The sequence below is a fragment of the Hyperoodon ampullatus genome, assembly GCF_949752795.1.
Source record: "Hyperoodon ampullatus genome assembly, chromosome: 3".
NCBI lineage: Eukaryota > Metazoa > Chordata > Mammalia > Artiodactyla > Ziphiidae > Hyperoodon > Hyperoodon ampullatus.
Window position 1 is genome coordinate 138456936 of NC_136916.1, and position 24354 is coordinate 138481289.

The following is a 24354-nucleotide window of genomic DNA, read 5'->3' on the forward strand; positions in this document are numbered from 1 at the left end:
TATGTGGTCCTGGACACAGGAGTAAAGTGAGCACTTGGCCTCAGCCTTCCCAGCACGTTCACAGGAGATTTATTTCTTAGAGCTTTTGCATTTTCTGGTGAGATCATGAGAAGAGAGGGAGAAGTTTCTACATTTAGTAACATTTATTTATGCATTCAGTATCAAGTACATAAGTGCAAATATCCAGAGTCCATAATTAAGTCCATTAGGAACTACAGAGAAAGTAATACAAATTGTAATAAAGTTAACATGCTGGTACTTTTTAGTTACCATACATGTAAATCAGCCCGTCAGTCTCACACAACAAAAGTACTGCATGTTCGTTTTGGGTTTATTTGTTTATTTAATTATTTTAAGTTATACAAAACTGATTACCCTAAGTATGGTCGACTTGTTTTTATTTTTATGTTGTGTGTGTTGGAAAAACACTTAAACATCGATCTACAAGTCTATATATTGTTATTAAAGATTAATCCAAGCAACAACCCAAGGACATATAAGCGATTTCCACTATTGCATCAGTGCACTGGGCAGGAAAGGCCTAGCCACAGGGAACATGAGAAGCTACAGAAGCATTGCAGAGAGAAGAACACCGATGAAGGAAAGATAACTTGGGTTCTCACCATCATGCAGTTTTTTTTAGCAACACAAAATTAAAAACCACATCTAATACACTTTTTTTCTATGCTTTAGTGCTTGACACAAGTGACTCAAATACCCTAAGAGTACAGAAACAGCCTAAAAACAGCTGTTTTAAAGTTTGTCTCTAAGATTATGATACTGGGGGGGAGAAACAATCAATTTATAGTAACATATAAGACAGAGCTGTTACCACTTCAGACATTCCTCTTGGTGTCCAGTCCCTGGTGGGGTACTGATTTATTCAGTGTGCCTTTTAGCGCCTGGGATTTTAGCCTGAATCCTAAAAAAACAATATCAGAAGATGGTAAATCACAAGTGTTATTAATGAAATCATTTTATAACATCATTATGTGTTGTTGCTTTAATTAGCTAAGTGACCAAATCGCTTAATATTCCAAAAGGTATTATAATTTTTACGTATGAGTGTCTATAAACACATTTCTATGCAGCAATAAGAAGACAGTATAAATTAGATAATGAATGGCCCAAGGAAGCCATATTCTTTAAATTATAACTTTTTAGGTAGACAAAGAGGTCAATTTATTTCAGAATTATAGAAACTGTGATATAGTTAGGTGACCATTTATCACTCAATCTGGGACACTTCTGAAAGAGAAAGAGGGTGCTGATTACTAACTATGCTAGGACAACAAGCATAAACATAGATGATTCCAGGTAAAGAAACATATAGTCACCTTCAGCATAAACTGCCCAGAGCTAGAGTTAAGAAACCTGAATCCTAGTTTCAGCTCTCTACTAATTAGCTGTGTGACATAGGCGAGCTAATGAGCTTTACTGGTCCTAGAGTATTTATTGGGTGCAAATTAGATATCTCCAATGCCCCTAAAATTCTGCAGCTCTCACAGTATGGCAGTATTATTTTAGGGTAGGTTTATACTGGAAGCATTGTGTTTCATTAAATCAAAGCTTTATGAGCTCCCCATGCAGAGTCTGACTGAGACCTTCCTCTGTCCTAGGCACCCTTCTACATGCTGGAATTCAGTGAACAGAAGGGAGAAGGTCCTGCTCTCATGGAGCTTTCATTCTCCTAGGGGATGAGGAGCCATAAATAAACAAGTAGACAAACAAGAGAAGTACATATGGTGATAAATGCTATAAAAAAAAAACCAAACAAGATGAAATGATAGGTAGTGAGGGGGTAGCAGTGATAAGGTGGGAGATGCCAACTTTAAATCCATTTATGTGAGAAACAGATGCCCAAAGGGGCCACCAGGCAAACATCTGGCTGTGAAGTGTTTCAGGAAGAGGAAGCAGGGAGTGCAGAGGCCACAAAGTGAGGACAAGCTTAGGAGGCAAGGAGAGTAGAGACCAGTGTGCTTGGGGAGCGAGGAGGGGAGGTCTGAGAGGCAGGTGGTAACCCAATGGTGTTGGAACTTGTGGGCAGTGGTAAGGAATTTAGATTCTATTCTGTGGATGGGAAGCCATTGATGAATTTTAGGCAGAGGAATGATGTGACCAAAGAAGATCATGATGGTGGTTATGTGAAAAAACTGGGGAAACAGAGGTGAGAGAAATAATGGATGGGGGAAAACTATAGCAGTCCAGGTGCCAGATGGCAATGGCCCGGGTGTTATGGAACCGGAGCCTTGGAAATGGAGTAAAGTGAACACTCTGGGGATCTAGTGTGGAGATGGAGCTGACAGGGCCCACCTGTCATGATGATGGACTGCATGTGCAGGCAAGGGAAAAACAAGAGAGTAATCAAGGAAGATTCTTTGATTTTTGGCCTGAGCAACCAGGTGAATGATAATGCCATTTAACAGGATGGTGACAAGTGAAGGAAAAATAAATTCTGGCTGAAATTGCAAGATCTGTTTGGCCACGTTGAATCTGATTCCATTGGGATTATTTTTTATTTTTATTTTTTTTTGCGGTACGCAGGACTCTCACTGCTGTGGCCTCTCCCATTGCGGAGCACAGGCTCCAGACGCGCAGGCTCAGTGGCCATGGCTCACGGGCCCAGCCACTCCGTGGCATGTGGGATCTTCCCGGACCAGGGCACGAACCTGTGTCCCCTGCATTGGCAGGCGGGATCTCAACCACTGCGCCACCAGGGAAGCCCCGGCCACGTTGAATTTGAAACGTCTTTGGAACATTCAAGAGAAAACATCAGATCAGCAGATGAATAGACCTGGCTCTCAGTAAACCTTTCTTTTTTAGATTTATTTTTATTATTTATTTATTTATTTTTATTTATTTTTGGCTGCATCAGGTCTTAGCTGCAGCATGCGGGATCTTCGTTAAGGCACACAGGATCTTTTCTTGCAGTGCGCACACTTCTCTCTAGTTGTGGCATGTAGGCTCCAAGGCACGTGGGACTCTGTAGTTTGTGGCACACAGGCTCTCCAGTAGAGGCACGTGGACTTAGCTGCCCTGTGGCATGTGGGATCTTAGTTCCTTGACCAGGGATTGAACCTGCATCCCCTGCATTGTAAGGTGGATTCTTTACTACTGGACCACCAGGGAAGTCCCTCAGTAAATAAACATTTTGATTTAGACTTTATGCATCTATTCATAACATCTAGACTTGCATTGATTTTTAAAAAAATGTCTCAAGCACATCACTGACTCATATTTAGCTATGAACAGTTAACCAATTAAAACCCTCCAGGTATTTTTTTTATACATAGTACTGTTGTACCCTATATCATCCTCACCTCCCTCTCCTTCCATTCTATATTTGTAAAGCTGACTTTTTAAAAACCTAAACTTGTGGAGATAAACGCTTTGGAGTCCTTGACATAGAGATAACCTTTGAGGCCACAGGACTGGATGAAAGGTGAACCAGAGAAGGAGGAGCCAAGAGAAGACACTGGGAGAAAGCAGCTGAGGCTCGAGCAGTGTCACTAGTCAAGACTAGTGTTTAACAAAGATAGCAGTAGTGATGAAGAGTATCTGAGAGGTTGAGAGGGATGAGGATGGAGTGATGACTGCAAGATACGGCAATATGGAAGTCACTGGGTCCCTGACAAAGAGCAACTTCAGTGCTCAGGGTGAAGGCCTGATTGCAGTGAGGTGGGGAGAGATGAAAGAGATAGCAAGGACAGAAGACTGGAGAAATTATGATTGTGGAAATAAGCACGTACAGGCAGAAACTGATAATGCAGCAGAGAGTGCAAAACATTCCAATAGAGACATCTTAGGTCTGTCTTCTCAAAAGTTTAAGATATAGAGCTCTACCCACCACCAGTCCCTCCCATCAGGAAGCTTGCACAAGCCTCTTAGATAGCCTCATCCACCAGAGGGCAGACAGCAGAAGCAAGAAGAACTACAATTCTGCAGCCTGTGGAAGGAAAACCACACTCACAGAAAGATAGACAAAATGAAAAGGTAGAGGAGTTTTTACCAGATGAAGGAACAAGATAAACCCCCAGAAAAACAACTAAATGAAATGGAGATAGGCAACCTTCCAGAAAAAGAATTCAGAATAATGATAGTGAAGATGATACAGGACTTTGGAAAAAGAATGGAGGCAAAGATCGAGAGGATGCAAGAAGTGTTTAATAAAGACCTAGAAGAATTAAAGAACAAATAAACAGAGATGAACAATACAATAACTGAAATGAAAACTACACTAGAAGGAATCAATAGCACAATAACTGGGGCAGAAGAACGGATAAGTGACCTGGAAGACAGACGGGTGGAATTCACTCCTGTGGAACAGAATAAAGAAAGAAGAATGAAAAGAAATGAAGACAGCCTAAGAGACCTCTGGGACAACATTAAGCGCAACAACATTCACATTATAGGGGTCCCAGAAGGAGAAGAGAGAGAGAAAGGACCAGAGAAAATATTTGAAGAGATTATAGTCGAAAACTTCCCTAACATGGGAAAGGAAATAGACACCCAAGTCCAGGAAGTGCAGAGAGTCCCATATAGGATAAACCCAAGGAGAAACACGTCAAGACACAGAGTAATCAAATTGACAAAAATGAAAGACAAGGAAAAATTATTGAAAGCAACAAGGGAAAAATGACAAATAACATACAAAGGAACTCTCATAAGGTTAACAGCTGATTTCTCAGCAGAAACTCTACAAACCAGAAGGGAGTGGCACAATATATTTAAAGTGATGAAAGGGAAGAACCTATAACCAAGATTACTCTACCCAGCAAGGATCACATTCACATTCAGTAGAGAAATCAAAAGCTTTACATACAAGCAAAAGCTAAGAGAATTCAGCACCACCAAACCAGCTCTACAACAAATGCTAAAGGAACTTCTCTAAGTGGGAAACACAAGAGAAGAAAAGGAGCTACAAAAACAAACCCAAAACAATTAAGAAAATGGTAATAGGAACATACATATCAATAATTACCTTAAAGCTGAATGGATTAAATGCTCCAACCAAAAGACACAGGCTTGCCGAATGGAAACAAAAACAAGACACATATATATACTGTCTACAAGAGACCCACTTCAGACCGAGGGACTCATACAGACTGAAAGTGAGGGGATGGAAAAAGGTATTCCATGCAAATGGAAATCAAAAGAAAGCTGGAGTAGCAATACTCATATCAGATAAAATAGACTGTAAAATAAAGAATGTTACAAGAGACAAGGAAGGACACTACACAATGATCAAGGGATCAAGCCAAGAAGAATATATAACAATTATATATATATATGCACCAACATAGAAGCACCTCAATACATAAGGCAAATGCTAACAGCTATAAAAGAGGAAATCAACAGTAACACAATAATCGTGGGGGACTTTAACACCTCACTTACACCAATGGACAGATCATTTAAAAAGAAAATAAATAAGGAAACAGAAGCTTTAAATGACACAATAGACCAGATAGATTTAATTGATATTTATAGGACATTCCATCCAAAAACAGCAGATTACACTTTCTTCTCAAGTGCACAAAGAACATTCTCCAGGATAGATCATATCTTGGGTCACAAATCAAGCCTTGGTATATTTAAGAAAAATGAAATGATATCAAGTATCTTTTCTGACCACAACGCTATGAGATTAAAAATCAATTACAGGGAAAAAAACGTAAAAAACACAAACACATGGAGGCTAAACAATACATTACTAAATAACCAAGAGATCACTGAAGAAACCAAAGAGGAAATCAAAAAATACCTAGAGACAAATGACAATGAAAACATGATGATCCAAAACCTATGGGATGCAGCAAAAGCAGTTCTAACACGGAAGTTTATAGCAATACAATCCTACCTCAAGAGACAAGAAACATCTCAAATAAACTAACCTTACACCTAAAGGAACTAGAGAACGCAGAACAAACAAAACCCAAAGTTAGTAGAAGGAAAGAAATCGTAAAGATCAGAGCAGAAATAAGTGAAATAGAAACAAAGAAAACAATAGCAAAGATCAATAAAACTAAAAGCTGGTTCTCTGAGAAGATAAACAAAATTGATAAACCTTTAGCCAGGCTCACCAAGAAAAAGAGGGAGAGGACTCAAGTCAATAAAATTAGAAATGAAAAGGAGAAGTTACAACGGACACTGCAGAAATACAAAGAATCCTAAGAGACTACTACAAGCAACTCTATGCCAATAAAATGGACAACCTGGAAGAAATGGACAAATTCTTAGAAAGGTATAACCTTCGAAGACTGAACCATGAAGAAATAGAAAATATGAATAGACCAATCACAAGGAATGAAATTGAAACTGTGATTAAAAATCTTCCAACAAACAGACGTCCAGGACCAGATGGCTTCACAGGTGAATTCTATCAAACATTCAGAGAAGAGCTAACACCCATCCTTCTCAAACTCTTCCAAAAAACTGCAGAGGAAGGAACACTCTCAAACTCATTCTATGAGGCCACCATCACCCTGATACCAAAACCAGAGAAAGATACTACAAAGAAAGAAAATTACAGACCAATATCACTGATGAATATAGATGCAAAAATCCTCAACAAAATACTAGCAAACAGAATCTAACACACATTAAAATGATCATACACCATGATCAAGTGGGAATTATCCCAGGGATGCAAGGATTCTTCAATATATGCAAATCAATCAATGTGATACACCATATTAACAAATTGAAGGGTTAAAACCATATGATCATCTCAATAGATGCAGAAAAAGCTTTAGACAAAATTCAACACCCATTTATGATAAAAACTCTCCAGAAAGTGGGCATAGAGGGAAACTACCTCATCATAATAAAGGCCATATATGACAAATCCACAGCAAACATCATTCTCAATGGTGAAAAACCGAAAGCATTTCCTCTAAGATCAGAAATAAGACAAGGATGTCCATTCTTGCCACTACTATTCAACATGGTTTTGGAAGTCCTAGCCACGGTAATCAGAGAGGAAAAAGAAATAAAAGGAATACAAATTGGAAAGAAGAAGTAAAACTGTCACTGTGGGCAGATGACACGATACTATACATAGATAATCCTAAAGATGCCACGAGAAAACTACTAGAGCTAATCAATGAATTTGGTAATGCTGCAGGATACAAAATTAATGCACAGAAATCTCTTGCATCCCTATACACTAACAACAAAAGATCCGAAAGAGAAATTAAGGAAACAATCCCATTCACCATTGCAACGAAAAGATAAAATACCTAGGAATAAACTTACCAAAGGAGGTAAAAGACCTGTACTCAGAAAACTATAAGACACTGATGAAAGAAATCAAAGATGACACAAACAGATGGAGAGATATACCATGTTCTTGGATTGGAAGAATCAATATTGTGAAAATGACTATACTACCCAAAGCAATCTACAGATTCAGTGCAATCCCTATGAAATTACCAGTGGCATTTTTTACAGAACTAGAACAAAAATCTTAAAATTTATATGGAGATACCAAAGACCCCAAATAGCCAAAGCAGTCTTGAAGGTAAAAAACGGAGCAGGAGGAATCAGACTCCCTGACTTCAGACTATACTACAAAGCTACAGTAATCAAGACAATATGGTACTGGCACAAAAACAGAAACATAGATCAACTGAACAGGATAGAAAGTCCAGAGATAAACCCACGCACCTATGGTCAACTAATCTATGACAAAGGAGGCAAGGATATACAATGGAGAAAAGCCAGTCTCTTCAATAAGTAGTGCTGGGAAAACTGGACAGCTACATGTAAAAGAATGAAATTAGAACACTCCCTAACACCATACACAAAAATAAACTCAAAATGGATTCGAGACCTAAATGTAAGACTGGACACTATAAAACTCTTAGACGAAAACATAGGAAGAACACTCTTTGACATAAATTACAGCAAGATCTTTTTTGATCCACCTCCTAGAGTAAAGGAAATAAAAACAAAAATAAACAAATGGGACCTAATGAAACTTCAAAGCTTTTGCACAGCAAAGGAAACCATAAATAAGATGAAAAGGCAACCCTCAGAATGGGAGAAAATATTTGCAAATGAATCAACGAACAAAGGATTAATCTCCAAAATATATAAACAGCTCTTGCAGCTCAGTATTAAAAAAAACCAAACAACTGAATCCAAAAATGGGCAGAAGACCTAAACAGACATTTCTCCAAAGAAGACATACAGATGGCCAAGAAACACATGAAAAGCTGCTCAACTTCACTAATTATTAGAGAAATGCAAATCAAAACTACAATGAGGTATCACCTCACACCAGTTAGAATGGGCATCATCAGAAAATCTGCAAACAACAAATGCTGGAGAGGGTGTGGAGAAAAGGGAACCGTCTTGCTCTGTTGGTGAGAATGTAAATTGATACAGCCACTATGGAGAACAGTATGGAGGTTCCTTTAAAAACTAGAAATACAATTACCATATGACCCAGTAATCCCACTACTGGGCATATACCCAGAGAAAACCATAATTCAAAAAGACACATGCACCCCAATGTTCATTGCCACACTATTTACAATAGCCAGGTCATGGAAGCAACCTAAATGCCCATCAACAGACGAATGGATAAAGAAGATGTGGTACGTATATACAATGGAATATTACTCAGCCATAAAAAGGAATGAAATTGGGTCATTTATAGAGATGTGGATGGATCTAGAGACTGTCATACAAAGTAAGTCAGAAAGAGAAAAACAAATATTGTATATTAACGCATATATGTGGAACCTAGAAAAATGGTTCAGATGAACTAGTTTGCAGGGCAGAAACAGAGACACAGATGTAGAGAATAAACGTATGGACACCAAGGGGGGAAAGTGGCAGGGGTGGTGGTGGTAGTGGGATGAACTGGGAGATTGGGATTGACATGTATACACTAATATGTATAAAATAGATAACTAATAAGAACCTGCTGTATAAAAATAGAATAAAATAAAATTCAAAAATTAGAAAAAAAAGTTCAAGATATATGTTTTAGTTTTGAAATGCTTTGGAATACCACAGTAGACTAGGTGTTAACTAATTCTACTCTTTTCCCATTGTGGAAGTCCTTTTTACCACATTTGTAACAATGGTCAACTAACTTTTATGTGAATATTTGAATGAGTGTCAGTGAGCTCACTGTTTCATGGGGCCAACGGTTTCATTGTTGAACAACTCTAATTGGTACTGTTTTCCCTCACGTTTCATTCAAATCTCAGACCTTCTGGACTTTCCATTCACAGTTCGTTAGAGAAAAAATGGAAGACTACTTCTTTCACAATGTTAGACCTCCAAATATTTGAGGATAGCCAATGCGTTCTTTTAAAGTTATCTCTTTTCCAGAGTAATCATCCCCAGTGAAGCTGGGCTGTCACTCGCCATTACTGTCAGATTTCCAATACTTCAATACCCGGTCATTTTTCTGACATTACTCCAGTATATAACTGCAGCTCTTTCAGACTCTGAAATTTAACACAGATATGGAATTACAATATGGAATATGAAACAACTATAGCCTCTTTTGATTTTGATTTATACTTCTATTAATAACATCTAAACTTGCATAGATTTTTAAAAATATGCCTCAGTACATTATTGACTCATACTTGGCTGTGAACAATTCATCGATTAAACCCCCTCGGGTAGTTTTTACACAGCTACTGTTGTACCCTATCTCATCTGCCCTTCTTCCCATTCTATATTTGCAAAGTTGACTTTCCTAAATAAAGAACTTTGCTTTCCCTGTCAGTTTCATTTTATTAATTTCAATTCACAATTCTACATTACTCAAGATCACTTGATTCATTTTGAATATTGAGTTTTGCTGTCTTCTGAATGTGCTTTTGCTCTAAGCTATGTGTCACCTAGAACTCTGATGAGTATATTTGATTTGTCTTCACATAATCATGTGAAATACTGAGATGGAAAGTCGTGGAGTCAAGGGCAGAGCCCTCTGTCACATTATTACACCTTGCCTCAGGTGGATATTTGATGGATTAATGAACATCCCTACGGTCTACTATTTCAACCTTCTAGAACTCTACCAGTTGTGCTATCACCTGGACTGTACAGCTCCATTTTCTCCTCAGGGACACCAGGAAGACTTTTCTAGTACCCCCACGGAAATCCAAATTCTTGCTGGCTAGAGCAGGCTGTATGATCCCTCAGTTTAGTGATCACAGAACGATCTGAGTATTTACCTATATTTTTACTAATTCATTCTGGAACTTTGCTTGAAAGTAGGCATTTGATTCATCAAAAGGTAATTTCTAGAATCTGTTTTTCTCATTTGAAAATCAGGACAGTTCCTGCCCAATTTCAAACTATTTTACCATCCTAGAATATAACTCACCTGGACATGGAGAGTTGTATTCACTTGAGGCAGATTTCTTATTAAGTTTTCAGTTATTTAAAGCTTTAATTTCCTCTAAAATATTTATTTTACCTTTTAAAATTTGTCAGCCTTTAGAGCTGGAAAACTGAGACACAGGAAGGTTAAATGACCTGGACAGGTTCATCATCCACTCAGTATAGCGAAGGGAGGGGCACCAAGGTCTCCTGACCCAGTCTGGGGCTGTCCTCCACACCCCTCGTGAACTGATCTCTAAGCAGTAGAAGGAGGATGATCATGATAATGATCACTGAATATTTATTGAGTGCTTCTGAGTCCAAGTAAGAGTAGTTTATAGACGTTATCTTTTCAATGTATAGATAAGGAAACAAGCTCAGGGAGTCAAATAACATGCATAATGAACTTATATATAGCTAAAAAATGCCAGAAATGGACTCAAACTAGTCTGATTCTAAAGATCATGTTCTTAACTGTTTCACTAAAAGGGTGTGAGTTCTTTTGGTGGACTTATTCTAGCATGGAATCAGAATTTCAGAGGTTGAAGGAGCCTTAGAGGTAAGATGCCACCAAGAAATCTCCTTCAAAATTTAGTGTCAGGCAAAACAGATTCTTTTGAAGAACTGCTGTTTCCTCCTTTCTGATAACAAGAACTATGAACTTCCCCAGTTTCTCTTTTTGTTCTTAGCTTCCTTCCACTTCTGCCATGTGAGGACACAGAGAGAAGTCTGCAGCAGAACCTGACCATGCTGGCAAGGGCCCTCATTTTAGTAGCTCTCCATTATCCCCTCCAGGTAAGACCAGTAGTTTCCTTATCTCCCTCACTTTAATATTTTATGCAACTCTATTGTCATTCTTATACTGTCTTATAGTTATTTCTTTACAGTTTTGTCTGCACCTATAGGCTGAGAGCTCTGCTAGGATAGGATCGTCTCATTCCTCTTTATACTCTCTGTGCCTGTTACATGCAGTTCCCATAAAATAATAAGTATGTCTTTTTTTGGAAGCAAGCAACTAATCAGTCAAATAAAAAATTAAGAGATGTGATTTGTTCAAGATCCTCAAACTAAGTATTGGACGACTGAGCACTAAAGCTTCTATCTTCCAGTTTCCAAGCTCCTATTCTGGTGTTCTTTGCTGTAGTTCCTAAACACAGTTCTAACTGCCAAAAAGGCACCTAGGAAGTTCATTAAAATATAGATTACAGGACCCTTATTCTAGGAGTACTATTTCCATAAGTCTGTTGTACAGTCTGGGATTTCACATTTTTAACAGGTTCCCCAGGTTTGGTAAACACCAAGTTTCATATTATACCATGCTGCCATTTCTTAGTACAAAGTAATGAATATCCTCCATTTGTTGATTTTCATTAGGTATTAGTTGCATTTGTGTCCAAGCTGATAATTTCAGGCATTTTGAAATGTGCTACAGATCTGACACAGATCCAAATTCACCATGAATTTAAGGGGAAGAATATAAATAATACACAGTAAAAAACAAAAATCTTTATATACTTCAGGAGAGAACTGTAACTGATGATATGCAAATCAAATAGCAGAGGAACTTTAAAGTGCTTGTTTTTTTCTTATTTGTTTGTTTTGTTTTATACATCTTTTACTATGTAAAATACTTTCCTTGAATTCTGACCATCACCTAGGTCTAGCCACATGATTCTAAGATTACTCTAGGTCAGCTTTTTTTTTTTTTTTTTGAAGGAGGATTTTTTTTTTTTAAACCCCATATTTGTTTATTTATTTATTTTTTTGGCTGTCTTGGGTCTTCGTTTCTGTGCGAGGGCTTTCTCCAGTTGTGGCAAGCGGGAGCCACTCCTCATTGCAGTGCGCGGGCCTCTCACTATCGCGGCCTCTCTTGTTGCGGAGCACAGGCTCCAGATGCGCAGGCTCAGTAGTTGTGGCCCACGGGCCCAGCCGCTCCGCGGCATGTGGGATCCTCCCAGACCAGGGCTCGAACCCGTGTCCCCTGCATTAGCAGGCAGACTCTCAACCACTGCGCCACCAGGGAAGCCCTAGGTCAGCTTTTGACTAAAACAAAATCTTGAGTAATAAGGACAACATAAAAACTATCATTTTAGATGAAGACATATCTAAAAACACTAATTTAAGAATTAAGGAAAACTACTAAGTTAATGACCATATTAACTGTAGGTACTTATAACTGGAATCTTTATCTCCTAATATATAAAGTAGCCATAAAGTAGAGTCTATTTAAGACTCAGGTTTGAAAAGCAATGCTGTTAATTAAATAAGCAAACACACACACTTGTTGAGTTGAAATGGTGTAATTTAAAATGTAACAAAAGTTCTAAAGATTAAAAAAAGTTTTAAAAATAATTTCAATGGTTTAAAAAGTTAGTGATATTTATTGTTTAAAAATTGAAAATGTTTGTTAACTTGTTTTTATTTCAATTAAACTGTTATAAATTAATTTCACTTTCCTGAAATCAGGCTTCTTTCCTTCCTCCAACCCATCTTATTCTTGGACATGAGCCAGTCCCCAGATAGAGCTTAATATCATTCATTCGTTAAAATTCATTTCAATATACCTGAAATAAACCACTGAAAGTTTTGTTTAATTAGAAGTTTTAAAATTCATAATTTATGAAATAATATAATTGGGAAGGGTGTGAATATAAGCCTCAAATAAGTGAGTGATCATAAATCAACCTATTATTTTCTTATCCTTTTATTAGTCCTATCTAGTCCAGTCAAACACCTGCCTAAGGCGGTCTCTCCTTTTTATGAATTGCACTATGTAACTTACTTTGCCACAACAGCATTTATGTGAGTCCTCACAAGTCCCAGATATTGGTCAATCTGTGCCTACAAAGAGGAAGAAATCATGAGCACATCCAAGGTTCATAAGGTCAAAGCTTAACATGAATGTTTGACACTACATAGAACTTACCTGGTGCTTAACATACACTACAGGTAGAGTAAACATTGAAACCACAGCTGGGATGAAAAACAAATATAGTATTAAAATTGAGAGTTGTCAGTAAGAATAAGCTTATAGATACATTTTTATATAGTCATGTGATATTATGACATTATTTGCAGTAGCCAGCATTCTAGCTAAAAGATGGCAGGACTAGTTCATAAGGAAAACAAAAATATGCTGAGGTCTTCACGGATATTAAGTCATTATTTCTGGAATGAGGGAATGACCTCCTAAGAAGAAAATGAACTTCTACACATAAATGCCACTGAAGCAGATATATATCTGAAGCCAAATAAAACCAGTTACAGTTGAAGAAAAAAAACCTTCAGATTAAGAAATTCATTATTACTATGTAATATATATTATACTCCTTAATTGAACTATAATGGTCAGGGAAATGCTCTGGACTCAGAGAATCTGGCATTTGTTGCTAGGAATCCATCCAAGTAAGCTAACAGCTAACAGCCTAGGAAGCTTTATGCTCACAGAACATGTGAGGGGAGACATAACACACTTGTCTATCCTTACCCATGAGCAGCAGGGTCAAGCCATTGAAGAGAGCGCCAACGTAAGTCAGAAGCCACATCAGGACTGCAAACTAAAGAATGAAATGATGATCAGAGCTTCTAAAACCATCGTGACAGATAAGAGTCTCATTTCATTGACTTCTTTAGATTGAAACTTGAGGCAAACTACGTCATGGTTTCAATAGAAAATGTAAGAGCATTTAAAGCTCATCACAGACTTACTGAAAGAGGATCCTGTCTTTACTTCTCTCCAAACCCTTTGGATCTCTTTGTTGTAAGATTTGAAGGACTCAATGAAATAATAATCTAGGGCAGGGGTCAGCAAATCGGCCACTGGCCTGTTTTTGTATGAGCCCACAAGTTAAGAATGGATTTTACATTTTGTAATAGTCAAAGAAAATCAAAACAGGAATAACATTTTGTGATATGTGAAAATGATATGAAATTCAATTTTCAGTGTTCATAAACAATGTTTTATTAGCACACAGCCACAGTCATTTATTTACATATTGTCTTTGGCTGCTTTCCTGCTATAATGGCAAAGTTGAGTAGCTGCAACAAAGACTGTGTAGCCTGCAAAGCCTTAAATATTTACTATATGGCCCTTTATAGATAAGGTTTGCTGATCCCCATTCTAGCCCACAATTTTTACATTACAAATGTCAAGAGAAATGTCACCTTAAAAGCCCTACGGTAAGTATAATCTCCCTATCTCTTTTTTAGTCGTTACCTGCCAAGACATTATTCCAGTAAAGCACCTTGAGGGTTAAGGCCTCATCACTTACTTTCCTTCTGCTCTTTCTTCCTCAGTTATGGAGCAGCCCATGGGAGACCCCTCCCTGGTGTGTACAAAGTGCTCTGGGGGAACAGGGAACTCAAAACATCCTTGCCTGGGCTCCCACCCCTCTGCTCATGGCCCTGTTGAATCATGATTGATTGACTTTGGTTTTACATGTAAGCCACGGGGTGGTCATAGCAGCTTGTTCAAAGAAACCTGGTGAGTTCAATGATGGCACCAGGAATAACACCCAAGTGCCCAAGGTCCTCTACCCTCAGGGGTTCAGTCTCACAGCCCACATGTCTTATTATTAGCAGAGTCCAGCATTTCAAAGAAAAAGCATATATATTTTTTACATTCCCTAAACTAGATTTTTATTTTAAAAATAATTTTAGGAAATTGAGGAATTGAAAATGGTAAGGAAAAGCAACCTGGGATATTGTAAAAAGTACAGAACTAGAAGACGTGTGACCTGGGTTTGATCCCAGCTCTATCAGTGACTCACTTGGCAACCTCAGGCAAGTATCTTAACCTCTCTGAACCATAGTTCCAGCATCTGTAAAATGAGGGGATTAGACTGGATGAGCTCCATGGTACTGTACAGCTGGAGATTTTCTGACTCTAGAATATAATTAGCACTTGTTATTTTATTCTCCATTGTGTCGCAGTTTATAATGTTACACCGTTAGGGAAAATAAAACCAAGACGGTCAAACGGAACACCTTAAGCAATCATACTTTTAAGGAATCCACCAGGTCCTGGACAAGGAAGAGCCTCCTCAGTTCTTTAAGCGTGTTGTTCACATAGAATTGCAGGCAGTCTGTGTACTTCTGAATCTGCTCCTGAGACAGCGTGATCTCAAGCTCCAAGTAGGCCCTGTCAACAAAGGACCCCCCCAGAGAACTCCATCAAAGGGAATCCTGAAACAGCGAAGTTTTCCTTTTCCAACCCTGAGGATAACAGCCAGGTCATCCTGAAGGATTCATGCCAGCCAAAAGGCTACAGGGCACCCCACACACCCAAAGCCGGTGCGTTGAGGAACACAGGAATCACGACACTTAGTGGGGCACTCTGACTGCTTCTGTCTCCCATAGGCAACATTACAGTGTGAGCTGATAATTCAGAGCAACTGGCTGAGAAGAGAGAAAAGTCAATCCAAACCAGCTCATTTGCTGAATTCTCTGTATATCTCTGGCCCACCAGGCAACTGTCAAAGTCCTCCTTTCTTCTTGGCTGCATGAAGATGAATTGTCTTTTTAAATAACTGAGATATCTGAAAATCCTAGCTGCCAATTATTATTTGTCATCAAAACTCTAAGATTTCATATTTAAATTCTGGAAAGTACTTTCAGGTTTTATCTAGAGAACTCTGAAAATGCAAGTGAGCTGCACCGTATTAAAATGCTCACTGCTTCTAGTAAGAGTGGTATTTTTAGTAATTGCATTTTCCATTTGTTCAAATGGTTAATTTGAACTCTTGGGTAGATAAACTCTTCAAGTATATAAAAATCAGTCTATCCTCCTGTTTTGGCCATCCCCCCCTTCCCCAGGCCCATCCTCTCTCTCTCCTTCCCCCACTCTACAATGTTGTCTATTTTGAGGATATTTCTAGAGTTTTTAAAGTGCTCACCTAACTCTGAGGATTGAGAGGAAAAGAGTAAAACAGAATTTGGCTTGAGTTTTAGAGAATTTATGTTTATATGCTTGGCTTTTTAGAAAAAAATAGAAAAACTGATTTGTCTAGATAATATGTTTTGATTCAAAATGTATTCTGAGTTATATATTCCTTTTGCTGATAAAAAAATTCAGCCAAAGGAGTGTTTTACATTTTAAATGTCTCCTAATGGAAGATAAAGTAGTTGAACTAATTACAGTTAGACTCTTGGTCCTACAACTGGGTAGTTACAGAAGAAGTAAGAGAAGTGAGAGATGAGTTCTCAGTGTAACTTGACAGGCTTGGATCCAAGAACGTGGCAGAAACCGGCCTCTCTCAGATGGCTAAGGACAGGGGCTGGGGCAGGGCAGGACTCTAACAGTGTGGATACTGGTCACAGGCTAGGGTCACTGAAGTAGGCATAGTATTCACCCTGGTAAAATGACACTCCACTTCTCCATTCTTCCCACTTTGGGGATGGGAACATGTGTAACCAAGTTATGGCCCAGAAAACCCATTAACTCTGCATTAGAAGAAGGCCAAATACATCCCAAGGGCGAGAAAGATCAGACTGTAACTGTGTTTGACACTGAGGCCAGGAACCAGAGGCTGGGAAGAGAAGTCTGAAACATGGCATTTTCCCTTTTGTCAACAAGGCCCATAACACAGGAGTCTTTTCCCTCTTTTAAGAGCCTGGTGCCCTGATGCCTTGATTCAGCTGACTGGTGAGGGTGAGCCAGGAAGGATTCAGAGGCATCCCAAGTGAATTACTGGGGCTGGCTCAGAAGCCATCATGCAGCAGTATCTACAGGTCTCATTCGGGATGCAGAAATATCTGTCAGTTCCAGGAGGTGAGGATACCTGTAGTGGGGCCTGCACTCTGGGGCCAGCACCAGGTGAGGGTTGACTCTGACAGTCAGTGCTAAAATACCTGGGGCTTACAAGCTATACTCACAACTAAATTGGGGTGGAGTTGGGGAGCATGCAGCTGGAAGTGCTAATATCTCCCTCTGCCACATTTCATGTATCCTCTTAATACACTGCCTTAAAAAAATCCTCCTCTTCATTGTTCATTCTAGTTAGATTTCCCCTGTATAAAAATACGGAAGAGGGTGCATAATACTGTTCATGAAACTTGCATCCCTCAGAAGTTTGGCCCTTTGATATTAAACTTCTGGAAAGAGCAGAGAAATAAAAATCCAAACACTCTAGTCCCGGCTCTGTGCTATTTACTGCCATGTGACTTTGGGTAAGTCACTTTACTGCTTAGAACCTCTGTTTTTCCATCTGTGAATAGGGATTATAATGTTCTGCCTTCTTCAGAGAGTTGGGAGGGATAATTGTTGAAACACTTCAAACTATAAAACACTGTATACAAATAATGAATTATGATTATTATTAGTAATAATATAAAATGAATATTAATATAAATTTAATATTTTCACATTTATAAATTCACACACAAGAAAAGAATTTATATTATATAAATTATATAAATTTAAATTAAAGATAAATATTTAATATTTAATTAGTAGTAATAAAGTTTTAAAAACTCAATAAAGCAGTAACGGTTAGAATAGAGATAAATGAGTTTGTATTAAATTTAACAGAAATATTAGTTATTAAAAGAGAGAGCATTAAAGGAGACTCTACGAGGCCTGTTAGGTGTCAGAGAAGCACAACCCATAGTGCACAGGAGCTGAAATAGAGGCAGACGGAAGAGCCACATGAGAGGCGGGGCAAGGGCTGGTCTGGTGGGGGCACTCACTTGAAAGGGTGACCCTCGTCGGTTTTCTGCACAGCTTGTAAAACAGACTTGTAGATGCGGAAACTGATGGTGGCTGAGAGCGCAGCAAGGGCCAGGTAGGCCACGACACTCACAACGCTGAACTGGGTCAGGGAGAAGAGTAGCAGCAGGAAGCTCCCAAACACTATCCCCGTCTGCTTGATGTCCCTCCAGTACAGCAGGTCAATAGCTGTAGGGAGGAGACACACATACACACACCAGTTAACACTGGCAGTGCCCCTGGGGGAGCTGTTGCAGCCCCTTCTGCAAAGCCACAGTTGCTACAGGTTCTCACCAGCTTTTGGATTCCTAAACACAGATGAATAGACACAGCGCTATTCCCAGGGCACTTACTGTCATCCCATTTTGCTTTGGAAGAATCTTTTCTATCCCTGAGGTCAATCAGTAAATTCACAGATAAGAATAGGCTGTTGAACCCCCAGTGACAATATCTCTCTGAGTGGATCTCAGTGGGCTACATCGGTACAGTGGCCTAAATTACGTGACTTTGAAACAAGATTGAAAATTCCGAGGACTCTGTGAAGTACCTGTTCTCTTCTTTTGGATGGTATTGATTGTACACATCTTGATGCCCTGCTTACAATTCAGTGTCTCAAAGGTGGCCCGTAGATGAGCACATCAGTCATACACATGGCCCTGCTGCTGAGAAGGGGCAGCAACAAGGAAAACAGAGGTTCTGGAGAAGTGGAACCTTCAGAAGCATGGCAGCAGGTCTGGGAGACCCCAGCTAATGCCAAAGGCTTCTGAATAGAGATACGGTCTGCCTCGAAAATGAGCAAAACTGAAGGGTTAGTAGCTTTCTCAAGAATACCTGGAATTTGGATTAAACCATTTTGTAATCATATGTTCACTTGCATTCTTGTGACTTAAAAAATCTGGAATACAAGCCTTAAAATCTACATCACACCTCTCATTCAGTTATTTGCCTTTCAACTCAGAAACAAAAAATTAAATTCAAAAGAATAAAGCCATGGTGCTTCAAATATGATACAAAATGGAAATATTTTAAATATTCCAGTCACTAGATTATGAAAAAAGCATAGAAGACTTGCTGAAGAATGTATGCAAATTTATTCTTCAATGAGGCGAGTAACAAATGGTTTCTTTCTTTTCAGGCAGAGAAGAGGAATCTTTGGGAAGACATGACATAAGAAACGCCTGGGCCCCTGAGGGTAGATGATAGAAGTGGGAGAAGAAGGGATCTCCACAGAAGCCTTGCTGCCCCCTGGGTGTGAATGGCTCTGGAGACAACAAATTGAGGTAAGCCTAGGCCTAAGTCTAGACCAGCAGGCCTAAAGGCCCCTGTGGGCTAGGAGCCTCTTAGTATTTATTCTGTGAAGTGTAGGGGAGTGGGGAAGGAGAATAAAAAGGAGACTAAAACATCACCATTACCTGCAGTGTTACCTCTTCCACATTTGCTCATTTATTCAGTATTTATTGAGCAAGTACTAAGTGCCATGCTTTGTGCTAAGTGCCAGGTATATCAAAATAAATGAATTGTTTAAAAAAGAAAACTTATATGTAAATAAATAAATTGTAATCTTCTGTTTTATGATGCCCACAGATTCCCATGGCAGACACGTTTAGAAATAAACACATTATAAGACAGCATGATCTGTGCTATGGGGGTACACAGTGCTAGGGATGGTAGGCTTACCCATCCCTGAGATGATGTAAAGGGGCACAGAGACTGTAAGTAGTTTTCAGGCAGAGAGGAGACAGAATTTGCTATTTTCAAGTGAATCCCCACTTAACAAATTGCATAACACCTGTTAAAAATGATGTGGCCTCTAGAAAAAACCTTCTGAATCTCTGGACCCCTGTTCAAACAGCCCAAGAATGGCAGGCACCAGGTAGGGGCTTCACTAGAAGCAGCTGTGGGCAGAGAACATTAATTGTTAACTAAGTAACGTTAGTTTGGTGCAGGGTAATTACACAACAGGTCTTTCAATCAACTTGATAAAATTGCTGGGGGTTTCTAATTGGGAGGTCAACAAAAGTTGTATCTTAAAACATCAATGGATGTTGATTCTGAGTACTTTGTGACATGATTCTCTATTTACACAGATTCTGAAATGTTCAAAGCACTTTCAGACATTAGCTCATTGAAACCTCACAATAAACTCCATTACACAGGTGTATAACAGGCAAGGAAACTAGAAGTTAAGAAACTCGCATACTGACTATTTAATAGGAGAAACAAGATCAAACCCTAAGTTTGATGCTTTTTTCAAAAAACAGTTGCCTCTCTCATGTCATGTGGTTGAATGTTAACTGTCCCCAAAGTATGCAAAATTAATTTGGGGCAACTTGATTATATTTCAATCTGCTTCCAGAGCTAGATATTTATAGTGATTTTTTTTGGTAAGGGCAATCAAGTCATTATCAATAGTAAACAGTTATTGGTCATCTGTTTATTTAGTAAGCACAGGAATGAAGAGATCATAACATTTTGTTCCTGCTTTTATGTTAACTTAAGATCTAGATGGGAAGACTGAACATTCATTTTTTTTTTTTTAATGCTGCATCAATGCCAATATACCTTGTGTCGTCAGAGGTGGCAAAAGTTGAGTTCAAAGAAGGGACAGTACTGGAATTGATGAAGGAGGTTGTGGGATGGTTTGAGAATGTGGCGAACAATTTGTTAAGGAGATGGGGTGGATACAGGGAAATATTATGAAGGATTAGTTGACAAGAACGGTGACTAATAAGCTGTGGGAGAAAGGAGGAAGAACTAATTAAGGGTGAAAGCAACATTTCAAAGCTGGGTGACAGAGTGATTAGTATCACTGACAAAAATAGGAAATCTGAGGGAGAACTGGTTTGGGAAAAAGCTAACACTTGTTTTTATACCTCCAGGTTCTGCTGTGATGACATCAAGCAGGGCATTTTGACACAGCCTGGGGCAGAGATGGGACAGGGATCACAAATGAGATGTAACTGACAATTACACACAATACTTATTAATTTTTTGGAGGCTTGGAAATAAAATTTCTTTTTATAGGCTTTGTCACAATAGCCCTGAGTTAAAATGGACAGTAATATCCATGTGATATTCAGATGGATATGTACAGTAGAGAATTGGAAGTGCAGGACTGCCATTTAGCTAAGAGGGTTGAATATTTACATTTGGGTGTATTCTGAGTAGAAATGATGATTGAAGCCGTGAAAGTAGAGGAAACCTCCAAGAGAGGAGAAACTAACGGATGTAATAAGGGATGAACCATAGTTAAGGATTCAAAGGATTGAGTAAAGCTGTAAAAGGAGTCCTGTCTGGGTATTTGAAAGGGTCCCACAAGAGTGTTGGTTAGGGAAGTTAAGAAGAAGGAAACTTCCAGAAGAAAGGGGTTGGCAGTAAAGAAGAAGGAAACTTTCAGAAAGGGTAGGCTACAGTGTGGAATGCGGTAGATGCAATGAGGGAAATGAGAAATGAGAAAGGACCACTGGTTTTGAAGACTGGGGAGTCACTCATAACTGGGGAGAGAGTGGTGTTAGGTGCTAGTGAGGATGGAAGCCCTACTGTAAAGGTTTGGGTCAGTGGTGGGAAATTCAAAGTAATAAAGAAGATGGTAGTTTTGGAAGTAGCAACAAGCAAATCTTAAGGTTGAGCAAACCTGGGAATGTTAGTGAAAAGGGAGGAGTGAAGATCCCCGGAAAGATAAGATATTTGTTTGAGCAAAGTCTCAGAGAAGTTGGGGAAAGGATGGGATCAGTCACAGCTCTTTCTTTTCAAAGAAGGAAGAAGAATGAATACTTTGTCAAAGTATTGGTGTGGCTACAGATATATGTTGAGGTGGATAGGGAATAATATCAAGTGGCTCGGGGTAGATTTATTCAAGTTTTCCCTGGAAAATGAGTCATGAGGTCCTCCTGAGACTGAATAGGGGTAGGGCTTGAAGAGATTAGGAGAGGTCCAGACCTGCGTTGTTCAATATAGTAGTGATGAGTCACAGTAGCTACTGAGCACTTGCAATGTGACTAGCCTCAATTAAAACATATTGAAAGTATAAAGTACATGTCAGATTTCAGACTTAGTACAAAAAAGAACGTAAAAAGTATCTCATTAATGCTTTTTATACTGATTTTCTGTTGTTGAAAGGCTAATACTCTAGATATGCTGGATTAAATACAGTGTATTATCAAAAGTAATTCTACCTGTTTCTTTTTACTTATTTTTTAAATAAACTTATTTATTTTTGGCTGCATTGGGTCTTTGTTGCTGTAAGTGGACTTTTCTCTAGTTGCGGTGAGCGGGGGTTACTCTTTGTTGTGGTGCTTGGGCTGCTTGTTGCGGAGCACGGGCTCTAGGTACATGCGCTTCAGTAGTTGTGGCACGTGGGCTCAGTAGTTGTGGCTCTTGGCCTCTAGAGCACAGGCTCAGTAGTTGTGGCACACGGGCTTAGTTGCTCCGTGGCATGTGGGATCTTCCCGGACCAGGGCTCGAACCCATGTCTCCTGCGTTGGCAGGCGGATTCTTAACCACTGCGCCACCAGGGAAGCCCTCTTTTTACTTTTTAATGTGACCACTAGAAAATTTTTAATTACATATGTGGTTCACATTATATTTCTATTGGACAGTGCTGATCTAGAAAAATACAGTAGGACTCAAAAAGAAATTAATAAAAGGGCTTCCAGGAAGTAAAGAGGGTTTGGTTAAAGTCAAGGATCTCTGTGGATCCAGTCAACAGGGTTAGAGGTTGGGTGTTTTGATCTGTGGATTGTGGGGCTGGCCCAGATTTGTGAACTGGCATGGTTAGAGGAGTCAAAGATCCAAAAGGACAGAATTGAAATGAACAACCTTGGGCTCAGGCTGGGAATGACAAGCAGTGAAGACCTTTGGGAACTGATACGCTGGGCAAATGGCAAGGGCTGTGTGTGGCCAGAGTGCGGGCAAACAGCCTGAAGCCCTGATGATTCAGTGGGACGGTAGGAAGTGATGAAGTGTGATCACAGAAGAGAGTTTCTGTGTTCCCAAGCTGCTGTATAAATGCTGATTTTTCACATTTTAATTTTGCTTAGAGTGATGTAAACTTGTGTAGGAAGCTTTATAGTATCTGGTCCAGAAAAATGGGTATTTGAATAAAGCTTCCTTAGAATCCAAGTAAAAACATAAGTATCTCTGTAACTGCAGCAAATTATCACAAGTAGTCTTTGAATACTGCAGCAGATAGCTTGTTTCTTTCAATATTCTCCTAATACAGGAAGGCTAGGTGAGAGTTTAAACACCTGAGTACACATTCACTAAGCATACTCACTGGGACAAGTAAATTACTGTATTGCTTTGCCAATTATAAAAATTAAATTACTTTGCTAAAAACCAAGGAGCAATGCAATGAAATGGGAGATCAGTATGTTCTATCAATCTAATAAATAGACTGGGCTTGCTGAGCTCATCCTGGTCCCCAAACCACATGTGGGAACACACACTGCAGCCTGCCTGGGGCTGACTTAGAAGGGTGGACTGGCAGATTTGGCAGATTTGAAGAATCCTAATCTCAAATGCTGAAATCAGTGCTACTCTCATTTCCATAATCCAGGCAAGAATAGAACAATAAAATAGAAGTGATCCAAGGTTTGAATTAATACCTAAATGGAAATAAAATTCAATGTCAAATTTCTAGAAAGAAAGCCCTTTGCTGCAGTCTAAATTTTTTTGGATTGGGACATTATTTTAAATGTATTGAATTAAATGATCCAATAGTGACTCTAGCATTCAGAAAGTATACCAAAAATGTATGAACTGAAAAGACAGTGGTGCAGCTATTCATATTTTATTTATAAGGCAAAATGTGGGTAATATATAAAATGGCAATAAATTGTGCACAATTATCTACATTACTGCACCATATTCTTAAATGTATTTATTTATACTTCATCTTGGTCCAAAAAAGATTTCAGGCAGCATTGCACCACTTGCTATGTGACAAATTAATGCTACTTTTTCAAAGGCCAGGTCAGAAAATGTGTGAAATTCCTGTTCACAAATGATATCAGCATTTCATCAAAGGAAGTGTTGAAAAATATGCTTTGACTTTTATATTTACTTTTCAGCAAGCCTCCAATAATTTACTACCTTGTGAAAAGGATTACAAAGCTAGAAAACCCTCAGTTCTTTACAACTCAGTGTCTAAAGCAGTGATAGAAAAGTCCATTATTCTGATTTTTGTTAGGCAAATAAAATATCAGCACAAAAAGTTAACAATAATAGTAGTAACTTTTTCTACTTTATTCCCTCATTTTGCCATCAAACTAGAGAAACATAATGGAAATAGATGT

The 24354-nt window shown here is 38.8% G+C and overlaps 1 protein-coding gene across 3 annotated transcripts in view; it reads right to left on the reverse strand.

Annotated features, from left to right (window-relative positions):
- Positions 1–879: 879 nt before the first annotated feature.
- The window catches only part of RTN1 (reticulon 1), a gene marked incomplete at both ends in the record, with an annotated part of 234498 nt that continues 211023 nt past the window's right edge, over positions 880–24354 (reverse strand). For all 3 annotated transcript variants that reach the window (XM_079700820.1, XM_079700819.1, XM_079700821.1), the window contains 6 exons: positions 880–922; positions 13136–13194; positions 13280–13326; positions 13841–13910; positions 15355–15493; positions 18040–18247. In XM_079700820.1, the coding sequence (XP_079556946.1) occupies positions 880–922; positions 13136–13194; positions 13280–13326; positions 13841–13910; positions 15355–15493; positions 18040–18247 (566 nt within the window). The remainder of the gene's footprint in view (positions 923–13135; positions 13195–13279; positions 13327–13840; positions 13911–15354; positions 15494–18039; positions 18248–24354) is intronic.